Source organism: Anopheles arabiensis, chromosome 2 (genome assembly GCF_016920715.1).
Source record: "Anopheles arabiensis isolate DONGOLA chromosome 2, AaraD3, whole genome shotgun sequence".
Classification (NCBI taxonomy): domain Eukaryota; kingdom Metazoa; phylum Arthropoda; class Insecta; order Diptera; family Culicidae; genus Anopheles; species Anopheles arabiensis.
In genome coordinates, this window is record NC_053517.1 from 77,337,291 (window position 1) to 77,360,036 (window position 22,746).

At 39.1% G+C, this 22,746-nt stretch overlaps 2 protein-coding genes across 4 annotated transcripts; both read right to left on the reverse strand.

Annotated features, from left to right (window-relative positions):
• Nucleotides 1-997: 997 nt before the first annotated feature.
• On the reverse strand, nt 998-2,164 carry LOC120894271. The gene has a single exon (XM_040296760.1). The coding sequence runs from the start codon at nt 2,162-2,164 to the stop codon at nt 1,079-1,081; it is 1,086 nt and encodes a 361-aa protein (XP_040152694.1). The 3' UTR covers nt 998-1,078.
• A 1,599-nt stretch (nt 2,165-3,763) lies between these two features.
• Nucleotides 3,764-15,812, reverse strand: LOC120897365. 3 transcript variants are annotated; one of them, XM_040302202.1, is made up of 4 exons: nt 15,538-15,812; nt 13,234-14,049; nt 4,503-4,880; nt 3,764-4,418 (listed from the first exon to the last, which is right to left on the reverse strand). In XM_040302202.1, exons 2-4 carry the CDS (start codon nt 13,358-13,360, stop codon nt 4,255-4,257), a joined length of 669 nt encoding a protein of 222 aa, XP_040158136.1. In that variant the 5' UTR covers nt 13,361-14,049; nt 15,538-15,812; the 3' UTR covers nt 3,764-4,254. The 3 variants fall into 3 exon arrangements, with proteins under 3 accessions (XP_040158136.1, XP_040158135.1, XP_040158134.1); XM_040302201.1 differs by having other exon boundaries at nt 4,476-4,880; XM_040302200.1 differs by having other exon boundaries at nt 3,764-4,880.
• Between the last annotated feature and the right edge of the window lie 6,934 nt (nt 15,813-22,746).

Below are 22,746 nucleotides of genomic sequence, written 5' to 3' on the forward strand. Positions count from 1 at the left end.
AGTTGCCAAAGTTTGCCAACAACAGTATTGGACAATAAGGCTAAGTATGACCATGGCTGTAGTATGTTATTGAATAAATAAAAGGTATTTTCTATATTTGATTATTTAATTATTCCTACCCTGCTTGTACGTTGAAGTTGGATCGCCTAAAATACTTCAACTAAGATTGGGTTAAATCTGAAGGTAACAACATCAACTGTAACTGAGTTGTATTTGGAAGTTACTTTTTTAATAATAAAAACAACCCGTCATAAACAACCCGCCCTCATATTGGTGTGTTTCTTGTATCCTGATTGCCAATGTGTAGTCATGAGATCCTGATATTCTCCATTATTACACAGGTCTGTGGACATATATATGTAATGAGGGCATGTGTAATTTTTTAATGGAAAATAAGTCTAGGTTCTTACGCTTCGCTCATTCCATTCTAAAGATAGCTAAATATTCCAATTTTCTTAAAGTCCTTAAATTCTTAAAGGTTTTCAACTTAAGGAAGCAGAGTGATCTTTAGCAGGTGGTTATAGCTGTTGAATGTATTAAAGATGACTAAAGAAGTATGAAAAAAGAAACCGAATTGTTTTGTTTTAACAATACTAACATGATGAATTGGATATCATATTTATCAACCGTATACTGCAGAGAACAAACAAGTTTTAGGCATCATCATTTAACAAAAAATAGTCTAAATCAATTAATTTCTACTCAGTTCTGTATGGAAATTTATTCTATTAAATGTAAATACTTACACCAAACCAGAAGTAATCTAAAATGCTGTGCAAACGAAAACAAAGTCACAGTTTTACTTATGAACAAGATTAAAAAAACATCAAAAACTAATGCAATTTCCCAAACAAATACTGACTGGGTTGTTTATTCTTTCCAACGTCATTTGCCATCGTATGTCCTTCAAAGTCCTTCTCGGGGACGTTTAGTTTACTTTATTATGCAATAATGCATACCTTGCATGACTCCATTTGTCATCATCCACTTCCCCAGTGCAAGGAGAGCTGAGCAAACCAGTCTACCAAAGATACACAAAAAGGAAACATCAAAAGGTTTCCAGCTTTGGTACTGCACATCACATCGTATCATCAGAGGATCCACTCGAGCTATCACTATAGTGGAACATCAGCTTCAATTTCGTACGCTTAAATAGTGTCTTCAGCATTTCCTCGTCATTTTCGTAAAAGAGATCGTAATTACTACTCCTTCGTTTCGGCACCCGTTGCAAATAGTCCTGCAGCTTCTCCCAGGCGGTTTTGTGACCATCGCCCTCGCTTTGGTCGGTGGTAATCGATTGGTCTCCGGTCTCGGTCACATCGCCACCGCTGGGAAGCTCATTTTCGTTCAACGCCAGTTTACCCTCGGCTTCGGCTCGATCTGCCTCTTCTAGAGCACGCAGCTCGGCTAGAAGCTCCTCGCAGATGCGTTCCTCCTCTTCCGGATCGTACGACATATCGGTCAAGGTATCTTGGTCTCGCTCCTCCCCCGTCACTGCGCTTTCCTGTTCCTCCCCTTCGTTCTCATCGTCGGCCGCAATCGTATCGAGTGATTTCATCCGTCGCCGTCGAGCTTTGTGTTTCTGCATTTCGACCATGGTACCGTCGGTGGTGGACAAATCGAGCGATTTAAATCGCATCAAAGCTCTAAGCCTCACTGCGGGCGGAATGTCCCGCAGCAGTACTAGCTGCTGCTGGTCATCTAGATTCGGTGCGTTCTGTTGCGTGTCGGCACACTCGTTGCTGGGGTGCTCCATGGTGGGATCTGTGGTCTCTTCTACTGACATCGATTGCTGTCTTCGTATTCCGTGGGGCATTTTTCGACGTCCTTTTCGTGTGGTCACGCCGGCACCGGTGGTTTCATCTGCACCCTCCTCACCACCAACCACTTCTGCACCATCCACCCCTTCATCGTCCTCGAGGGATGATTTGCTGAGCAGCTCAACTACACGGTCCGGGTTTCGTTCGAGCTGCCGCACTATGCTACCGTCCTCATCCATCCGCTCCTCGATGTCGCTGAGGATGATGGAGTTGAGTTTGAAAATGAACCGTTGCACCCGGTCGGAGGCAGCCGTTGAGGGGGGTGGTGGCCGGTTCAGGTTGATTGGGCGACGTGCGACCGTTCGGCCCGGGGTGTGCGTGGAGGTAGCTTTTTGGACCTCCATACGAAAGTACTCCTCGCTGCTGGTCACCGATTCACCATCGATCGATATCTGTGGCGGGATGGGCCATACCTGCGTTGTGTCCTGCCTGCCATGGTGGAGGTGGTATGTAATGGGAGTTGTTCCGCACGCCGGCCGTACGAAATGGGGGAAGAAATGTGATAAGACCATTAATCATGCATTTGGACAGCGGGAAGGAACATTTGTGGGACAGTTAACCGACGGAACCAGTCAATGGGAGATTGAATGAGGTCACTGTTATGAGCTAATTTGCTGGTTAGTATAGTTACGTTTTGGGTTTTTTGTGTAACCCGGCGTATGAATAAGTTCTAATAACGCTGGGGAATTATTAACATGTTTCACCTACAAAAGCATCCAATCAGATAGTTTTGTACATAAATATTTCAAACATTCCTACTCATAATCGTTGCCTTTATGGCATGTATGGAAACCGGTCCTGGTGGTTTTATTTAATTAAAAATGTATGAATGTAAAGCTAACTTATGATACTGTGAATTAATTATATTCATCGGTCAACTATTTTAACTATTTTTTGATAATATGATGAAACTACTTGTATAGTTTTTTTTACAATGCCACTTGCTCAAATTGTTAGGATTGTTCATTGATTATAATTTAAATATATGATTTTAATTGCTCATAACTCACAAGCTTTATTACATTAGCTGTCTATTTCATTACATATTCCTGTTGGTTTATCTCACTATATGTAACCAATTATTATAATTATATGATACACTCAGAATATCACAAATCATTTTAATATAATTACAGTAACTTATAATCAAAAAGTCATATGAGTTCATTCTCAACTATTGAACAAATGCAAGATATACAATTAAAGGAATTAACTATTGCGTTTATACATATTTTCCCTGGTCTTTTATCGGTTTTCTCATGGTTTGTTTGTAGTCTTTTTTATTTGCACACGAAATATTTAGCATGTTTTACATAATGTTTTGTACACTTGTTCGGATACGTTCCACAATTCATTGATTTGGGGGAAAAACGCGAAATTAAAATGAAAACCCATTCAAAATAACTAAAAAAACACCAAAACCAATAAATTTACAATTGATATGAAAAAATGAACTAGAATGAAATATATTAAACAAGATTATTTGTATAATTAAACTGTTTCATTACATAAAGAAAAAAACAATGAGAAAAATAAATCATGTAGTAAAGCGAGTTAAAAAAGAGTGATCTCACGATTTTGAATAATATTTTCAACTGTATTTACGTTGAAATGAAATATTATATTCAATGAATATCTTTTTTATGCTATGTTTTGGAAAGCGATCAATATATTGTATGTATGGTACAATTAATTTAAAAAAATATTATTAGGCAACTTACTTAGTGAACTTACTGAGAAATAAAATAAGGAATAGAGGAAGTATGAACTATCAAAACACTGTGTTTTACAATATTTGTTCATGTATCATCTTAGTACTGCATCAACTGTATAAAAGTCCGTGTACATCACAAAGCAAAGTAAATCACGCAGCTCATATATTAATAAATGCCACAATTGTTACAGTATTACGATAACAATAAACCAGCAAACATGTTTATTCCTAACACAATAATACATTTATTTTCAAACTTTTCTTTTTACAATTACTTACACGTAAAAGGTTTATTTACAATAATCCAGATGAAACGCATGTATCGCACATTGAATGAGCTAGAGGAATCTAATGTAAAACTACATCGAAAAAATGATTCGTTAGAAAATTTCCGGCACATCCCGTAACCAACTGAAATTGTGTGAAAAACTTTCAAACTGTTCAAATTATTTCGCAAAGGAGTTTTGTTACAATGTACAGGGCAGGAAATGGAAATGTGTTTGGTTTTTGAATTTCCAATGCATAAATGATGCGACATACAGGAGGGAGTTTTTGGGAGTGTGTGATGTACTAAAGGAATAATCCATTGTTCCAATGGACTGCACTTGTCGGTGTGTTGGTGTACGGGATGTGTGAAAAGGTGGAGTGTACAAAGGACATCGGGCTTGATTGTAATATGAAAAGACTTGTCGAAGCGAAGACGCCATGGCACTACCGTACTCACACGTCCGCCTTGTCCGCGGCTGGTGGCATCGCGTCCATCGGCATTCCCTCCTCCTTGACGGCGGGCACGGACAGTGTGTTGAGCGTTGCTTTGGGTGAATCGGGTGCGGTGCCTTCCTCCTCCGTCCCAGCGCCGGCCAGTATCCGCTCGATCTCGGGCTCTGGTGAAGTAGTTTGCAAACTGTCAATCGAGTGGTTCGGGAACTTGGGCGCATTACCTTCGAGGTTAAGGATCTCGATCGTACCGTCCTCGTTGGAGGTGATGCGCGTCGTCATCTCGCTGTGTGCAATGCCCGTCTCAGCGTCCCGCATCAGCTCCTCCGTTTCCTTCATCAGATCGTCCGCCATCCGGTCCGTATCGTCGCCGAAGCTTTGCGCCTTGGTGAGCAGGTCGTTCTTCGCGTTTTCCATCTTTTCCGTCTCCTCGACGCTGTTCTGCTTCGAGCCCTTCAGCCGTATGATCTGGTAGTCCGGGTTGTCCCCACCGTCGTGCCCGTTCGTAGCTGGCTCGTGGCCGTCGTCCTCGTTGACGTGATCGGATTTGTTGTCCTTTTTGCCACCCAGCACGTTTTCCAGCTCGTGCGTAACGTTTTGGACGGCTCCCTTCACATGCTCACCGACGTCTGGAACGACAAAAGCGACAAAAAAGGGTGAACCGATTAGAGGCAAAAGGTTTTAGTGGGAAGTTGCCATTGCCATTTGTTTTACCACTAGCAACACGGGGACGGTGGATGGTTTGAATGTTGCGTTTGAAAATAGAAATTAAATTCCAATCCACGGCACAAACCGCATCAAAAACGCTTGGCGTACATGCACAATCACACGCTCGGTACACATATGCCGTCAAATGCCACCCCAGATCCGGAAGCCATAAATAAGTAACCTGTCTGTGTTTGCGGTCGTCAGCCTGGCCGGGCGTGCGAGGTGAGAGCGCAACACATGGCTAAAGTGAAAGGCATATGCATAAATCTTGCCTACATTCTACAGGATGAAACTGAGGAGAAAGTATCCATTTAGCATGGCAAAAATTAAAGCCACCCAATGTAGTGTAAGCCTTTGGTAGAGTTTTCCAAACCAGGTTTTCAAAGGACAAAGACGTGTATTACATTAATTAACATTCAAACAGGCTGTAAAAAGAGCGGCATGTTTTTTATCCTGAGCCGTTGAGAGAAAGAAAAGTAAACGAGAAAGCTTTTATGGTGGGCTTTCGGTTGCAACGTTCACGTGCTCTATGCGTTTTTCCATCCTTAACGAACTGTGTGGCGGCTGCAGGCCGGTCTTTGAGGTTTCCACTCAAGCCACAGCGGTATGCCGGTTTTTCTGGTCTGGTAGACGATGAACTATTTGTGGGTAGCAACAGAATGAAAGCAGTTTGCATTACGGTGGTTTGCGAGGCTAACGAGTGTAAAAAACTCTTGCTTTTGTGATAGTTTTCCGCTGCTCCTGAACATTGTAAGCGAAATGAAATGATTGCACAGATGAAAAGAGGCCAAACTTGTAATTTTAATGAAATTCTTTCCTTTAGCGATGTTTTATTAATTCTGTTTTTTTTGGAAGATTGTATCATTCATAAAAAATCATGAAGTAAAAGATTTCAAAGAACATCATTATACATTTTTCCTTAGTGCATGGTAAATGGTAATGTAAAAAAATCTTAAAATATTAGGCATTGCTGATATACACTGCTACTATTCGTAAACTTTATGTTGGGCTAAATTTCACATCGATTAAATGTAACTACTACCGGTCTCTTTACACCCTGAAAGAAAAGAACGAGTTTCAAGCAATATGTCTGTTTCGCCATAAAATTGTACGCTCCTTGTTGGCATGGTCTTGAATTTCATTCATTCGGCCAACTATCCCTCATTAAAAACCTTGTTGGTCTTTGATAATGTCAACGAGGTTGCTTCAAGATACAGAGGTCTGTTGCGGTAAGCGAAAGGTAAACGTCACAACTTTTACACAGACAGATAACAATGTTTCGTACTTAACCTCGTTATGGTCATGGAGACATTAGGAGATAGGTTGGCTGTACCCATGATCAGTTAAATTTGTTGTTTAAAATATTTTTTTACAACAGACATAAACCGATCTATAAAGAATACAAATTGATTGAAAGGGCCATGGCAAATAGATAGATGCGTGAAGTTATCAAGCTGCTTTTTATAGCATCTTAAGGTCCAACTGGTTATCGTATCACTTACACTCATGTGATATATTGTTTTTTTTTAATGATACCTCATATTTCAATGATATTCTTTTCACTAATTATTAAAACTGGAATCTTGAATAATAGAAATTATACATTTTACTTAGTTTTTTTACTCATTTAACTCGCCAGCTAATTTAATATTTAACGCTCCGCGTATATGTCTGTGAATTGAATGTCAATTGAAATATATTATTTTAACTTATAAAGCCTAAATTATTTGAAGTTACTACAATACTTATTTTGTATACTTTATGCCATATTTTGATCAAAATATTGCTTAGTTTTATGGCTTTATAACTTGAATTATAAAAAAAATCAAAACGTACCATGTCTATCCATTTATCCAAATTTATCAACAAAACCACAACTCATAATTTTGTCTACAGATATGTGTGACATTTTGCACATTGGTAAACAAGATAATTGTTTTTTCAATATTTATTTTAGAAAGTTAATGAAACTAGTAGCCTAAAATATTAAATTATAGCATTTAATACTACGAAACAAAATTAAAGGAATGAATAGAATACAGGGTTTCCACGATTTATTGCTTGGTTCCCATCAATTTTTGGAAAGTTCCGAATTGTTTTGGTGCGTTCACACAATTTTTGGTTGATTCCCAGAATTTTTTGATGCAATTATATTGATATCCAATAGGTCGATACCATTAAATTATGGGAACGAACCAAAAATCTATGCGAAACGATGAATAAATCGTGAAACGAGCCCAAAAAATTATGGGAACTGACCGATAAATCGTGAGAAACCTTGTAATGACACAAAGAGACTCTGCAAGCATAATTGTAGTTGAGTGAATGGTGAAAAAATCTCTCATTTTGAGGGTTTTGCTGAGGATAGTTTGACAATCCACACACATTCAACGTTCACAGCTGTCATTCATGCTGAATTTTTAAATGTTGATTTCTAAATGATTCAATAACCTTAACTGAACTGGCTAATTGGATTAATAATTGTGCCAGATTGATTCTTTGATAGTGTCACAGCGTTGATGGCAAGTACGACGTATTTGTTGATCGATTATAGTCACCCTCAAACTGGGCCCTAAATTTCAGCCATTTCATTCCATTTTCATGTCAAATTCAACCATCACGATCGCACCATTTCAGTAATGCTCAAGTGCGTTGAACTGCCTTGACCTGTGTCAAGGATTATTCATCAACATTTCACCGAAAGGTCATCATCGGAGGGTAGTTGAACGAACGCCGCGTTGTAGCTAAATCATGCATAAGCAACACGCGTCCCAGGTGTACTTTCAGCCGTGCGATTGAGTAATTGTTTATTGCTTTCGGCTGCCAGTGCGTAGACGGGTATAGATAACCGATTGCCGTTTCCGAAGCACGATTCCCAATAGACGTCTGGTGTTTCGGTTCCGTCTGTTGGATGCTTGTTAATGGGTTTATTTTAGTGGTGAAATGAAGTTGTGTGGACATTGAAAAACAGTAGACCCTCATTAGCTCGCAAAAGCCGCAGCTGGTATCAACTGGTTTTCAGCTCCAGCCAAGACAGAAAAGGGTGTTTAAGAGCCAAAGATGTCTCCTATCTTACTATCTCTCCACCGCAATCTATGCGAACCGTACCCACGACAGGGTTTGGGATTTTATTGTGTGTGAGAGAGATAAAGATAGAGGGAGAGAGAGATAGAGAGAGAGAGAGAGAGAGAGTGAAAATGAGAAAGAGAGCTAGAGGGAAAATGAGAGTTTTATTATCTGTTTCGAACTTTATCCATTTGTGCTGTTCAGGACGATCATCAGCAAGGTGTTGAAAGTAACGTCTTGCATATTTCAAACACTTAACGTTCGCAGTTGGAAAGGCGGACAGAAATTCAATTACCGATGGACCGCTGGTGGGACAGTCCTGTGTGATAATGCTATTATGCGTTGCTTTTGTTTTCTTTTATTTATCCCCCAGGCTCTATACCCTTTTCCAGTTGCCCTTTGCTGCTGCCCATGGAGCTGTGGTCCACTTGTTGGCTTGCGATGGTTCATTGTTTATTTATTGTTCAAGAGCTGGGTGGGAGTTTAGTATTATCTGGGCAGCTCCTGGGGACCGAGCGATCGTGTAAAGGGGATAATAAAGGGTTCTTGCAGATAAAACAATTTGTATCGTATGAAGACACTGTGCGACACCATTTAGGTGCGGAATGAAGATTACTGCGAATCGAAGGGTAATTATGAAAATATGATTCTTGGGACTAATTTTAAAATAATGCATGAAGGTTATTTAAAAAAAGGATCACAGTATAAAAGCAAAAATAAAACGATGAAAATGCTTCATTTTTAGCAGAAAGGTTACAATTCCATCCTAAATTCTTTACGCAATGTCTACCCAAATGACATTTAGCTTTCGAAAGCGAACACGAACGAAACATGATTCGAAGTGAAAGGAAGGACCGCATCAACGACCCTGCCCTTGAACTTTTGACTAGGGTTACTTGAGCCGAACCGAACGGTCCAATCGCATGAGAGCCAACCAACACAAGAAACGAAAAGAAAACAAACTACACCCGACAGGTGAAAATCGAAGCAAAGCTAATAAAAGCAAAAAGGCGTATTAAAGGCGTACACATTAAGTGGGAACGAGTGAACAATTTACACGGGCGTACGGCCCAGACAGTTCGGACAGAATAGATTCATCAAGAAGGAGCAAAAAGGAGAACAAAAGAGAATAAAATACACAATGGCAAATCGATGGTTTTTCCTTTTCTAGTTGCAAAAAGTCACCGGAAAGAGAGACAAGCTGGCAGTCGAACCGCAAACACAGGCCAGGAAACCAAAACCAAATAAAAAAAAAACAGAAACGAAAGACAGAAAAAAACAAAACTATTCAAACCAAAGAAAGGAATTCGAACAATTCACAAATAAAGGAGGAAAAAGAATGATAAAATAGCCCCAAATACCGAACGGAAACAGCAACCAATATTCGGAAGAAGCTCATTAATTATTCATGATTTTCTTGTCTTTGTTAAGGTTTTAAGGAAAGGCATGAAATGTGAACCGACATGTGTGTGTGTGTGTTGTGTGTATGCTTGTGATGTTTGATACCTTTCGTCCTGCAGTTGCCTTTATGTGCCTTATACATTTTAGGGGGTAAGTTTATTTAAAGCAAACGAAACCAAACAGTACAATTGAGCCACTTCAAACCCGGGGACGATAAATGTCACGGGTGAGCTTTATTGTGTTGCTGTTTTTTGTTTGTTTTCCTACGGCAAAGGAAGCAAACCAGCAGCTTCGTAGAAAAGCAATCCTGGGTACAGCGCACATTAATGGAGGAGATGTTTTGTAGTCGAATAAGATGGCCGAACCATTAGCTAGTGGCGGTAGTTGGATAGAAATTTCGTCATTGTTAAGAAGGGCATTGAATTATGGCCAATGCGCATGGTAAGCTGAGTGGTGCTATTAATACATTTCGAGTGATTATAGAAGGCGTTCTCCTAGATTGTTCTAATTGGAAAAGGTTCATCCGCGGGGACAGAGTTTAATTCCTGCCTGTAGCCTGTAGCAAGCGAAAGTAGTTTTAACGGTGATATTTTATATGAAATTATCTAAATAATGCACATTTTTGGCACTGATCTTCCTGACTGGCAATGAAGGCTAACCTATATTCATATAAAAAAAAATATATTTCGTTGTTCAAGATAAACAGAAATAAAAAAAAAACTTATTAGCATGTTAGCGAAAATGGTTTTTATAAATATAATGTATGTTTGTATGATTGAGATCATGCTAAAATGTTTTATTTAAATATTTGAACCTAATTATGTTAGAAGAATGAAACCCATTTAAATGTTCAAATCAAAAAATATATCTTCAAAAATTATTAAATTGTGTTTCAAGCATGCTTATGCAAGTCCTTGAAAGTGGTGATCTGGCAATCTATCAAACATATCCATTAAATAAATTACTAACAAATTATACCCTCACTTAAATAGAATAGACTCTCAGACTTCTTTCAGCGAAAAGTTTCTGCCCGTAACTGATATCGTTCTAAATATAGCACACCTCTCGCCTAGAAATCACGATATGGTGACAACTTTTGGTACTTTTGTGTGAGGTCTGAGTGTTTTGGGATAAAAAAAGAAAAAAAGACAAACTAAAACCACCGCCAACATGAAACGTGCGACTGTGAAATGTTGCTCCGTGTACCGTTAACCGATAGCCGCGTCGTGGAGCGTGTACAAATCAAGCCATGAATAAAATTAAGATATGCATCAATGCTTAGATTGATGGTTAGCTTTCGGCGCTATCCAAAAGTGGAATGTAAGCAACACCGAACGCTTGTGCGCCGGCATGTTGGTGGAAAGATAGGCAAACAGGTGAAGATGGTGCACGAAAGCACTCGAACACTTCTTCCACTTTCCACAATATTCGAACAGCACGCTAGAAAACGCTTCAGCAGCAGCAGAAACAGAATCGTTTATTTTTGGCAGTATTTTAACGGTTAAAAATCGTTGACCTTTTACGCGAAACTTCGATTTGCTACAGTGATGGAATTTTTACCTTCCACTGAAGAAGTGTTATGGTCATATTGTGATTTTTCAAATGCTTTATTTTTATTGTGTTGTTGATTCGGTCCAGAACCGAATATGAGCTCGCACATGCAAAAACCCACCCATCCCGCCGGGGCCAATCAGCGCTACTCTCCAATCAATCCATTTAGTGGAGAAATTGTAGTCAATTTACTCACAGGGGTTTTCCTTTTGTAAAATCACTCTACTATCGATCGACAGGATGGAAACGCCTGGTGCTTGTTGATGGATGGCACCGTGGTGTAACGTACGCGTGTCTGATAGCGTAATAGAGTTTATTGCCCGTAATGAGGCACCCATTTGTGCTGGTGGAATAGAATTTGCGTTTGTAGCAGGGCCACGTTTCCCGCTTAGGGTGGGATGTTAAATTGAGTGACTGAGCTAACAATGGATGCGGTAGCCATCCATGCATGGGAAGAGGAAGGCTGTTGATCAATGGGCCAGAATATAAATAGCCGTGTCAGTCAACACACTGTCGGATTGTTTGAAAAAGTAAAACGATGGCATGCATGTGTGCCCGGCGCTGGGATGGCATCGGAAAGCATGTATTGTTTGAACAAACTGACGGCCTAAAACAACAATGGAGAGTCGAAGCAAACTTTTCTAGTAAAACAATTGTAATCATGTGTTTTAGTTGCTTTGACCAAGATTGAAAAATACAACATTATAGTACAATATTATGTAGCACAGTGATTTTTGTTTTCTTTTGTCAATCATAGCTTAAGCAATAAAATAGCTTTCAAATAAGTAACAATATATCAAATTATTACATATGTCATTAACCGTGAATGAACAATCAAACAGTGTTGCTGTACTAACAATCATTATGCATAGGAACATATAAGGTTAATTATTAGTTAATTACCTTATACAAAAATATTATTGTTTTATTTTTCAGAAAAGAAATCAAAAACTTGATTTTGTTATTCAGGAGGAACGGTCCAAAAAGGTCGTATTGCTAATTAAAAACTTGATAATATAAAAAAATTATAATGTGAAAAGTTTTGTAAAATAGTAATTTGTCTTGGTTCTTAGTTTCGAAATAAAAATTAATGAATATAAATTTTTTAATTAGAAACACTTTAATGTCAATAAAACATGCTCAAAGTTAGTTTATATAGGAACTAAATATTTGACGGCACCTTTCCGTATTATTTTCCCATTTTACCTTAGATACAACTAGGAAAAACATCCTGATGGAGACGCCTGGTACCTTTGATTTATCGTATCTTATTATTCATTTTTGTATTCGCTTGTTTAGTTTAGCTTCGAATTCACCTCACTTCTATATGTAGATACTTGTCTGATTATCATTTAACGAAGATATTATGCTTGCGTTACAAATATAAAAACATAAACAAAATATTAGTAGTGCAGTAGTTGCGAATGATATCCAGAGATCAATGTGAAGTATTCAATGAAATGCGCGCTATAAAATGAGCTTTAGTAAATATTGATGCTTTTTCAACTTATTAATTGTCTGACCACTATTAGTTGACTCATCTTGGAGTCATTGATTCTCAATTTCAAAATAGCTCACAAATGCAATAAACGACTGCAACTCTACCTAATACAGTTTAAGGCTTACGTAATGCTGAACAATGCATGTCATTTGACAGCAGGCTTGGCTTTCTATGTTGCTACACGTAATATGAAGCCATTCGAATGGCATGACATGTCGACAAGCCTCATGACGTTAAGTGAAGCGAAAATGAGTTATCATTCATTTGCTTCGCCTGTGGCTCGTCTATGACGGCTTGTGGGCTATTTACCAACCAAACTTCTAATCCATTTTAGAGTTCAGACGATCTAAACAGTATATCAACCCTTCACAAGTGCAAAGCTAAATGGTGTGCTGTATGGACAGCTTAGGCGTTTCAGCTTATATTATTTCAGTCATTCTAGTTGTCAAAATATTGAAATTTAAATGTATCAAGGATAAATTAATTCATAATTAATTCAATTCAATGCATTCTCTGAGACAAATTATTCTAAGATATTAATACCTAAATAATGGATAACAATAGATAACCTAGTAAATCGCCCTCCCTACCTCCCCATCCCCACTTTAAAAAATTGTTTACCATAGCAGCTTGTCTAGAACTTGTGAATTTATAACGAACAAGAGATTTGCACATTTCACCCATAAAGCTGTTATGTTTCAAAAAAGCCCCCATCCACCTTTCACCATTCGTGTGCAGTAATTAAGCTTGCTTACCATTGATCGCCGCTTCGCCGGCATGCAGCACGTCGGACGCGGTTTTGGTGGCCGCTTCTTTGGCTGTCTCGATGACGCCACCGGGACCGCCACCGTTGATTAACGGAGAACTGCTAGCACAACCCATCGTGCTTTACGAAATGTTTTGGCTTCCTTCGCTAAGCTCTTGCTCCTGCTATCGCTCACAGTATATGCAGACACACACACAAGCACACAATCACACAGCACGAACACTTGTACGCCCAAAAATGGGACGTTTGGGAACACTGCATAAATTGCACTGCACTTTAGCTTGTGCGAAAGTTGGCCCCTTTTAGCCGTGGCTAACGTAAGAAACGGTGGCGATTGTGAAAGCCGTTGACTTAACTAATTGTCTTCAATTACTGACCCGATGGTAGCCTTCGTAAAGGGAAATTGCACCAGTAGATTGATTTTGGCAGCTGCATCCAAACCGTTTGGGTTGGACAGTGTTTTTGTTGCGTTTGGAAATAAATTCAATTCAGCTTCATCGCCCGGCCCTTCCAAAGTTTCCCGAGTGGGTTTGTTTAATTGATACCACTGCACAAATGCCACTAAACTAAAGGCACAACGCCACTAAGTAACCGTGGAGAAACTCGCCGTGAATTGTGGGTGTTTGTTTTGCAAGCAGTTTGAGCTTTCTTCCCCTTCTCGTGGAAACCTTGAAAGGTTACGGATCGCAGGATTCGCACGGCTTGGTAATGCCGGAGCTCAAATTTTCCGTAGATGCTCCTTTCTACTCAAGTGCGGGCGCACACGTGGCAGAAAGTTTTCGCCTTCCCGGCTGTGGCGGGTGTTCTGTGGAAGACACAAGAATAGATACGGTTTCAGTTGAAACTGGAAGTTTCTGATGTGAATGTGTGAGACAGTGAATTTGGATTGGTTTTGGGGGAAGGGGAAGCAAAAACAAACGGACCAAAACATTAATCAACCCACGGTGTAGTTTCTGTCGGTGCTCGGTAGCCCAAGTGGCGACGACAAAGTTTGTGGGAATTGGTTGATTGATCGGAATTGAGTATTAGTTAGTGCTCCGCTTGTATGTTGGCTTTGTTTCTATGAAGCTCGATACAAAGTAAGTAAGATTTGTAAATAGTTACCATGTTGTTTACATTACATGTTTTTGTTACTGTATTTTCTCTTTTACCTTTTTTATTTGTCGATCTCTTCTAAATAACGTTTGTTTTTGAGTCTTTAATATGCGTTAGATCAATTCAACTGAAAATCATTCATCTGTTTAGCTTTCTCACTGTCCAAAATAGGAAAAAACATGTGCTTTTTTAGGAGTACAAATTATAAAATATGCTCATAACAAATCTTGAAAATCTTGAGAAAAATCATTAGAAACAACCCAGAAGCTCGTTTGTTGTCTGAAAGGCTTCATTCGGTAAACAAATTATATGCTTCTCCTCTTAAAATACGATGTATTGCGCGTATACTGTGTTGTTAAAATTCTTAAGTGCTGATACAAGAAGGTTTATGTTTTGGAAATTGAAACAATTTATTATCCATCAACATTTAAAGCAGGAAACTGGAATAAGGAAATGTTAAGGTTACCGAAATCAATTAGAATAATTAAACTCCTTTGTTATACTATTTTTTATGAATCCTACACTTTACCACAGTGCTACGCAAATGGGCAAAACAATTCAATTAAACATGAAGCTATGAATAACGCACACCACAATTGCAATACCAAACCGCATATTGCGCTGTAAGTGGGCTCACAATTAAATCACAACACGCACAATAAATTATACCGACCGCACCACATAACGGCAATACCGCCAGGAGTACCGATGAAAGCGCTTTACAGCTCCCGGAAGCTTTGTGCTGCTTGGCCACACTATCTTTACGGATTTGTAGTTTAGATAAATTATGGTAATAGTATCGGCTCGTGAATGAAACATTTAATCACAGCCACCACCCGGTTGTACTGTATAATTTTCGGACAATAAAACAACCGTCCGCATTTTTCCATTCAGACTCCAAAACAATGAACGCACTCCCGTTTGATCCAGTATGCAAAATGGGGAAAACTTTGGACCCTATATTTGGGTCACTAAGGCAGCCGAGCGGGCACTATCAGTGACCCAAAAAGTCGAACAATGTACGCCGAAAAGAGCTACAGCGGGATGATTTACAAAGCGAAAAAACCTCGCGCATGAAAACTGTTTCTCGCCCTTATTAAACTACCGGGAGGGATTTAAGGCCCGGCACGGGGATGAAGGGATGGGATGTTTGAGCTGGGAGGTAATGTATGTAACCCAGATTTGAGGCTGCCATTACCTTTCAGTTTGACTTGGGTCCAATTAGGACATGTAGACGAGTTTCCGATACAAGAGAACGACCGTTCGGTTCGAGTTTGTTTCAAACTGGTTCAAAGGATCACGATCAGATTATACACCAACACTGTAAGGCACTTAGGCACACGATTTTGAATTGAATTTACATTTGGTTTAACAGCTAACTTCCATTCCTCCACAAGCTATTCCACTTGGTTTCAAAGTTAGTCGTTGTTGCAGGTCCACGTACTCTGCGTCACTTTCAGCACCGTCTCGCCTGACGGTCACAACAAAACTGACCAAAGTCCAGACCTCGTTCGAGTCTGGCAGGCCTTCCCTAACCCACAACACGCTACTGCTTGCGTGTTCGATTGAGTTTTTTGTAATCCCCGTTTGGAAAAGTTTTTTTTTCTTCTTCTCCCCCCTTCAAACTCCGGAATCCAGGCAATTCAGGCCCTCCGGGGTGGTCGTGTTGGGGTCTCTGAACAAAAAAGCGCGCTGGTCATCATGTTCTGGTGTGTGTGTTACCACGCGGCAACGGTGTGATTGTACAGGGAAAAAGAGTGGGTTTTTTGTTGCTGCCAGGGGGTCTTTTTGAGTGTGTGTGCTTGAGTCCTGTTGCAAGGCAGGTCTATTTTAAGCCACGTTGCGGGGGTCTCAACTGTGGAATGGTTCCGTCTACCGTCTGGGTAAAACTTGTAGTGTTTGTGCGTTTGTGGATGTATATGTGTGTTGAAGGGTTGTTTCAATGTGAAGGTATGGCTGATCCCATGGTAGAGGTTGGTGTTGCAAGGCAATCATATAATTATATCGTACAACGTTTCGTTTCCCTTTCACTGTTGCTTTCCGTTCGGAGGATACTTCTAGAGTGTTCAGCTAACCCTTGAATGAGGGAGGTTTATTTGTGCTGCACATGTAACAATTGTACAATACAATTTTTAAAACATGCTGTACCTGTTTGTTTGTCAGATTTCATGACACGATAAAGAATCTTGGCATAACATGAAGCAAGTAACAACAGATTTCATATTTATATATTTTGTGAAGGCTCGATTTGGTTTGCAAAATTTTTATTTTAATGCCAACTAATGTTGATCAACTTAATACATTGTATATTATTAATACTTAATACGCTATATAACGGATGAACATTTGTTTACGCTTAATCAGACTGTAGCAATGTAGGATAAACATTTATGACTACGATTGGGTGCCATTTTTCACTCCAGGAATAATTTCAGCCTCCAAATGACAATGAGGTTGGAAGAATACACGATCTCCACATAATTTTGGTAACGAGTTATAAAAAATATGAGTAAAGCTTACGTTTTGAACAATTTATGATCTTATCTTATTTATTATAAATATTTGCAGTAAAATCATATTGATGTAAATGTTAGCTTCAATATGTAATAAAAATTAATTAATTTTATTGAAGGGCACTGTAGACGTAAGGCTAGTGGCAAAAATATTCACATTACTAGAAAAAGTAGGTACGCTTACTTGAGATTTTGTAAATGCTTGTAATAATTTACCATGTAATCTAGAAATCTCAAACCAAATCCGAAATATGATGTTGCGAACATTATGTCACAACGCTTCCAAAAAGTGTAATAACAACCTTAAGTCAATTAAAGACACGTTGCAAGAAAATTAGTATGCAGCACACCATACTCACGTAAATTATACTTTATTACCAATTTCGAGCTGTACGTACAAGGGTTACGCGCGGTCATGAAATCTGTTTTAGAGCGATCCTGATTTTTTGGGTGGTATGGGGGAGTGCCAACCGTGCCGCCCCACAAGCTGTTGATGAATTTAGCAGAATCGCAAACGTATTTCGTAAGTACGGTAGGTGAAGTCCGCGACATGTTGATTCCTTGGAAGCGTTTTAACACTGGCCGCGGCCATTCTCCAACGTCAACACACATATGCATGGCATGGGTTGGTATTGGCGTCTAGTTTTATGATAGACCTGTATGTTTGTATCCTATCGTAATGAAGTGAGTGTATGTGTAACGCGGGCCATGTATTTGAGTCATCGGTAAGTCCAAAAACAGGCTTGTTATTGGTCTATATTTGGGGCCACAAGAAAAAAAAAGAAGGAGAATGAGGGGCTTGTACAAAGTTCAATATACACGAGCCAGATACATTATGTCCGAACGATGGTGTAGTTTGGTCGTATGTGTGTTTGTGGTTAATAGCTTTAGCGTTGTCTTCACACACCTACAGGAAGTCTACACCGTTCCAAACGTACAGTACAATACGCTGGCAGTGTGTATCGTTGGCTTCTTTTCCCCGCTTACCGTTGGTCTTACAAATGAACTTTAATTAAGCATTAAGCACGCGGGAAAAGGCTTCACCGTGGAGGTCGTAGGTGAAAGGCGAAACGGTTTCGCAAACCGAACGTGACGCAATTAATTGCTTTTTTCGGGCAGACTTGTACCTGGGCATAGAAAGGCACGTAGGGGCTCGAATATTTGGTCTCATTTATGCGAGTCATTTACGATTGCGTTGAACCAGGGAATTGATATATTTTGCTGTTTTATCAAGCTTTTAGCGTGACGCACAATACACATTTGTATAGGTAGATTACAATTGCCCGATTGAAAAAAAGAAAACGATTCTTTATTCTTACAGACGCTTTTAAAACGTCGCATCTACGAAAAGTTGGCAAAAGTTTGAGCCAAACTGGTAGCAGATGGCGGTACAGCAAATTTCAAGCTGTCGGGATTAAACTTTCTGTCGCGGTAAATGAGTGGATTTGCTTTGTCCGGTCGAATCTCGAAAATAATTTTCCCTTCTTTCTCTTTCTGACGGATCCTTGACCGTAGAGAAATTAACAAAATAATACAGTGCCAGTGTAAGGGGTGTAAAAATGAGCAAAATAATTGTGCCACCGTCTGTAGGGGTTCTAATAAATCACCAACATGCACCACTGGACACGGTTGACCACCGTCGTCGCGTTAGTTGTTCAAAAGTGGAAAATAATTGGCTGAACAATGGGTAGGAAGGAACAGAAAGGAAAAAAATAAAAAGAAAACGTAAACAAAGCACGATTTACCCCGTTTATTTTCCCAACACCCTTGGTGGCGGAAAAAGGGTGCTGGGGTTGACCACAATCACACTTACTGTTTGATTGAGTTTACATCGCCACGGTGCATGAAATGGAGTAAAATGATCATTATTAATCATTGTTTTTTTCCTCCTCATTTTCTCCACCGCCCTTAGGGTTGGGTTTTAGTAGTTTAGGGTGGATTTTAACATGCTTTATCCTTTTTTTGTACAAGAAACGGCACACTTCTTGTTGATATTTTAGAATTATGTCCCTTTTACGATAGCTTGTGTAGAGTTTTACACCCTAAAAAGAGGGCAAGGTCACTATGTACGAAAGTAGCACTTACTCCATCCATCCTGCAAATGCAACCTGTCTGTTGCTATGTCTTGTGCATTCCTCCTGTTCAATGACGATCGTCATCATCATCGCCACCGCGAGGAATGCGAGTAACAATAGACAGGACATACCCGCAGCGTTTGTCTTGTTTCGGCCGAAGCGACATAAATTGATGTTAACAAATGTACGCTAGACATTTAACCTATTACGTCGTCGTCGTTGTTGTTGCTGTTGTCGTCGTCTTCTGGCATGCCCGGACGTGGCGTAATAGTTTAGGCCGCTATTTCCGTACAGTGGTGCACGATCGGTGCAAACTTTTGTTGTTGTTGTTGTTGTTGCAAAATATCCACTCCACAACCAAAGGATGAAGAACCGCTTTTTATTGTTGCTTTTGTGTGTAGTGCCTCCTTTTGCTCTGCCTTGGCCGTGGAATGTTGCAGTCAAAAGGGTTTTTTTGCTTTAATTTTGGTGGCTACCATTTGCTTCGTGTATTTTTAATCATGGCACCCGTTAGCACACAGCCGTAAAGCGTATTTCTGGGCCCGAAGAATACTGGGCGATATTTGAATGGTTATAGAAACCGGGGCGCATCCGCTCGAAACTTTGGAAATAGCAAAAGTTCAGGAATGTAAAATGATTTCGTCTGGCGGCGATCGTATTTTTTTTGAACGAGTGCGCTTTGTGCTGAGCTTGAACGACAAAGTTTTCCGCTGTTGAAGTAGACTGCAAATACAACTAATGGGGGAACTTTATCACGTAAATATGCAACGAAAACAAATAAAATAATTGTTACTGACCTTGTTATAGTTGCACTATCATGCATTCATAGAACGGATTCTGAGTAATTTTTGAAGTGAGAAAAAATAGATACATATTAGCGAAACTAAAATAGTAACATCTAGCCATGGATTGTAGTTGTTTTATGAATCAGATCATTGGAGATTCTGATAAAAAATATGTCCAAAGCAGCAAAACGATTGTTTTAAAATGAAGCATGGAATATGTTATTCATTCCAGTTATCCAGTTATCTGAACAAATATTAAAGAGAGATATTTGATTTAGAATAAGAATAATGAAGAATAAAAAAATATAGGTATGAGAGCACTAAACAATGAGTTCTAAAATAATATCACTTCAGAATTCTTACACAAAATGCGAGAAATAATAAACTTTTCTGTTGAAACAATTATGAACAATTATGAATATTTTTGGCATGGTTTTGGAAGAAAGTTTTTTTCCTGAATTTCTTATGCAGTTGCGGAGAATATAACAAGTAAAAAAATCTAATAAATAAGATGATGTAATGTACACATTGGGTTCATAATTGCCGACCAAAGCAGATATTAAGTCCTTTACATTTTAAAATATTTTTTTATAATGCAAACCTAATTTTATTTTTCCTTATAACTAATTTGATTTATAACTACTACAAATATAATCCAACCCAGCTAGAAAGCGCCCTATGTAAAAAGTCCATGCCTTTGCCATCGAAGGTGTATCCTTTGTCCTCTCTATATTTGGTATATTCATTGACTCATGTTGATATAAGTTCACTGCAGGTTGAGCTGCTAGATTAGTTTCAATCCACGTGCAACCCATTAATTCCCCTCTTTGCTAGTATCTGCATCTCCTCCCTGTACTACGCTGTTTAATTCAAGTCTTAACCTTGCACGTGCAATGGGTCGACTAGTAAATGGGCAATGAAATGAAGAAAGAAAAAACCCCTTCGTGTCAAAAGATCACGTAAGCGGTGGTCCCGTTGCATCTCGCCAAGCAACCATTGTGCCCATTTGCATTATTCGGTTCTGCAAAGTGCACCCGGTGAAAATCGATAATCGCCCGAGACGTGCCATTGTATGCGTACATGTAATCTGCAGTTCCCGGTGGAAAATGTTTTCCCTTTGCACCCCGAGCGATAGCGTGTGTAGCGCATGGGTACGGATACGGAAGTTCGTTCATGGTTAGTGTTGACGATTGCTGGCGATATTAATCGATCGTCGGTGTGTTGTTGGTTGCTGGATCGACCGTGGCAACGGTAACACGCAGACTTTCATTTACGTTCAGCCGGCAGCGTAATAAATGCATCGAGGTGGAGTGTTATTGCTATGCACCGAGCGAACCTTGATGGGCGTGCATAATCATGTAAAGTCGCTTAAAGGTCCCTATGCAGATTAGCTGTTGACTTTAAAAATTGCACAATGCAAGAACCATGAAAGGATCGCCTTAAGGTTGATTATTCCAAGGATGGAAATGATAGGTCAAGGTAGGGTAAACATTTTTTGCTCTTCTGACTAATGAAGATGTTCACAGACAAACAGTAAACCTTCTCGAATAATGGAGGAGGTTTTGTGCATCTCAGCATACCATTTTTGTTGAATGGAGATACTGTTATGCTTAATTATCGTCTGGAGATAGAAACAATGGCAATAATGAAAATTGATTGATTTGAACACATTAATCTACTTACAACACATGTACTAAGACTGATGATGTACCAAATTAGTTATGAATTGTTTGGAGAGTTTCTTATTTATGTAAAACTTAGACTATTTTTTAACTGAGACTAAATAACTGAAAATATGTTGTAGAAAAGGAATTGATATTAACAAAATATTATCGTTACAATCTCTCCCATCATTTCTTAAGAAAACCAACCCAATTATCAATAAAACGAACGAGTAAACATGATCCACGAGCCTTTTACCCTAAACTAACAAAACTCTGCTGAAAGTTTTCGAACGAATAATAAATGTAGGCGAATTAATTTTAACCTTTCCCAATACAACGATCGCACGCATCTACATCATTGTGCCGGTTCCACTGCTGTGGTTAAGTTTCCCCTTCAGCTCAAGTCCACCAATGTGGCGGTATTCGCCTCCCTATACATACAGGAAACTTTACTCAAAATGGTACTTGAAAAGTTCGAATCAATGCCGATGCCTTTGCCTCGTTTCTGAGACGGGAAAACAACGTGTCAAGTTTGCGTTAAATTGTGTGCAACATAATTTTATCGTTAATTAAACAGTCATCGAGGCGAATGTGTGATTGCACTTGAGGGCAAGGTGCTTCAACAAAACGTTTCTACCAGCTACTGGGGTATCCTATTAGATGAAGTCTATTTTACTTCGAAAGTCATTCATCTCGGTGAGGGTTGAAAGTTTGCCGTGTGCATAAAGAGTATGAAGAGTTGGTTGGAGCAGCAATCTCTGTGAAACCATGTACGTGACTTGGTTGATAAGAACGGTTTGAAACAAAACTAAAACAATTATACGTACATTAGTGCAGCTGAAGTAATTTCATGCAGGTATACAACTACGACGAAATGGCTGTATTTTTTTCCTTTAATCTTTGTTGCCTGGTTTGGAGTCTGAACTGCATTGCACTTTTTTTAATTAATCAGCTGAGTTCAGTTGTTTAAAAATATATTTATAAGAATTATATATTATGTTTGAATACTTTTATTTAAAAAAAAAGCTTTCAAACTGCAATGACATAGTAAAAATTGCTTTTAAATTAAGTAACACAGCAAAGCTTTCTGAAGTACGCCAGAAGAGGACGTCCGACTATCTGAGAACCAAACGATCGAACAAACTTTCCTACATCAGGTAGACATCAACTTTAAAATTCGGTGTATCGATATCTTGATTCATGGTTTTACATGCATGAAATACCGCCGTTAAATACCTTTTATGAAACTATTAGGAATACGTATTTGGAAACATAAATTGTGGCTAACATTGAGTTTAAGTGTAATTAACGTATAGCAAGTAAAGAAAAGGGTTCAAGTACAAGTGAAAGTAAACGTCTGTACAGAATAA

Coding starts and splice junctions, on each gene's coding strand:
- LOC120894271 (XM_040296760.1), bottom strand. CDS start 2,164: ATGGAGGTCCAAAAAGCTACCTCCACGCACACCCCGGGCCGAACGGTC.
- LOC120897365 (XM_040302200.1), bottom strand. CDS start 13,360: ATGGGTTGTGCTAGCAGTTCTCCGTTAATCAACGGTGGCGGTCCCGGT. Junction 4,881..13,233: donor CGGCGAAGCGGCGATCAATG/GTAAGCAAGCTT, acceptor TTGTCGTTCCAG/ACGTCGGTGAGCATGTGAAG.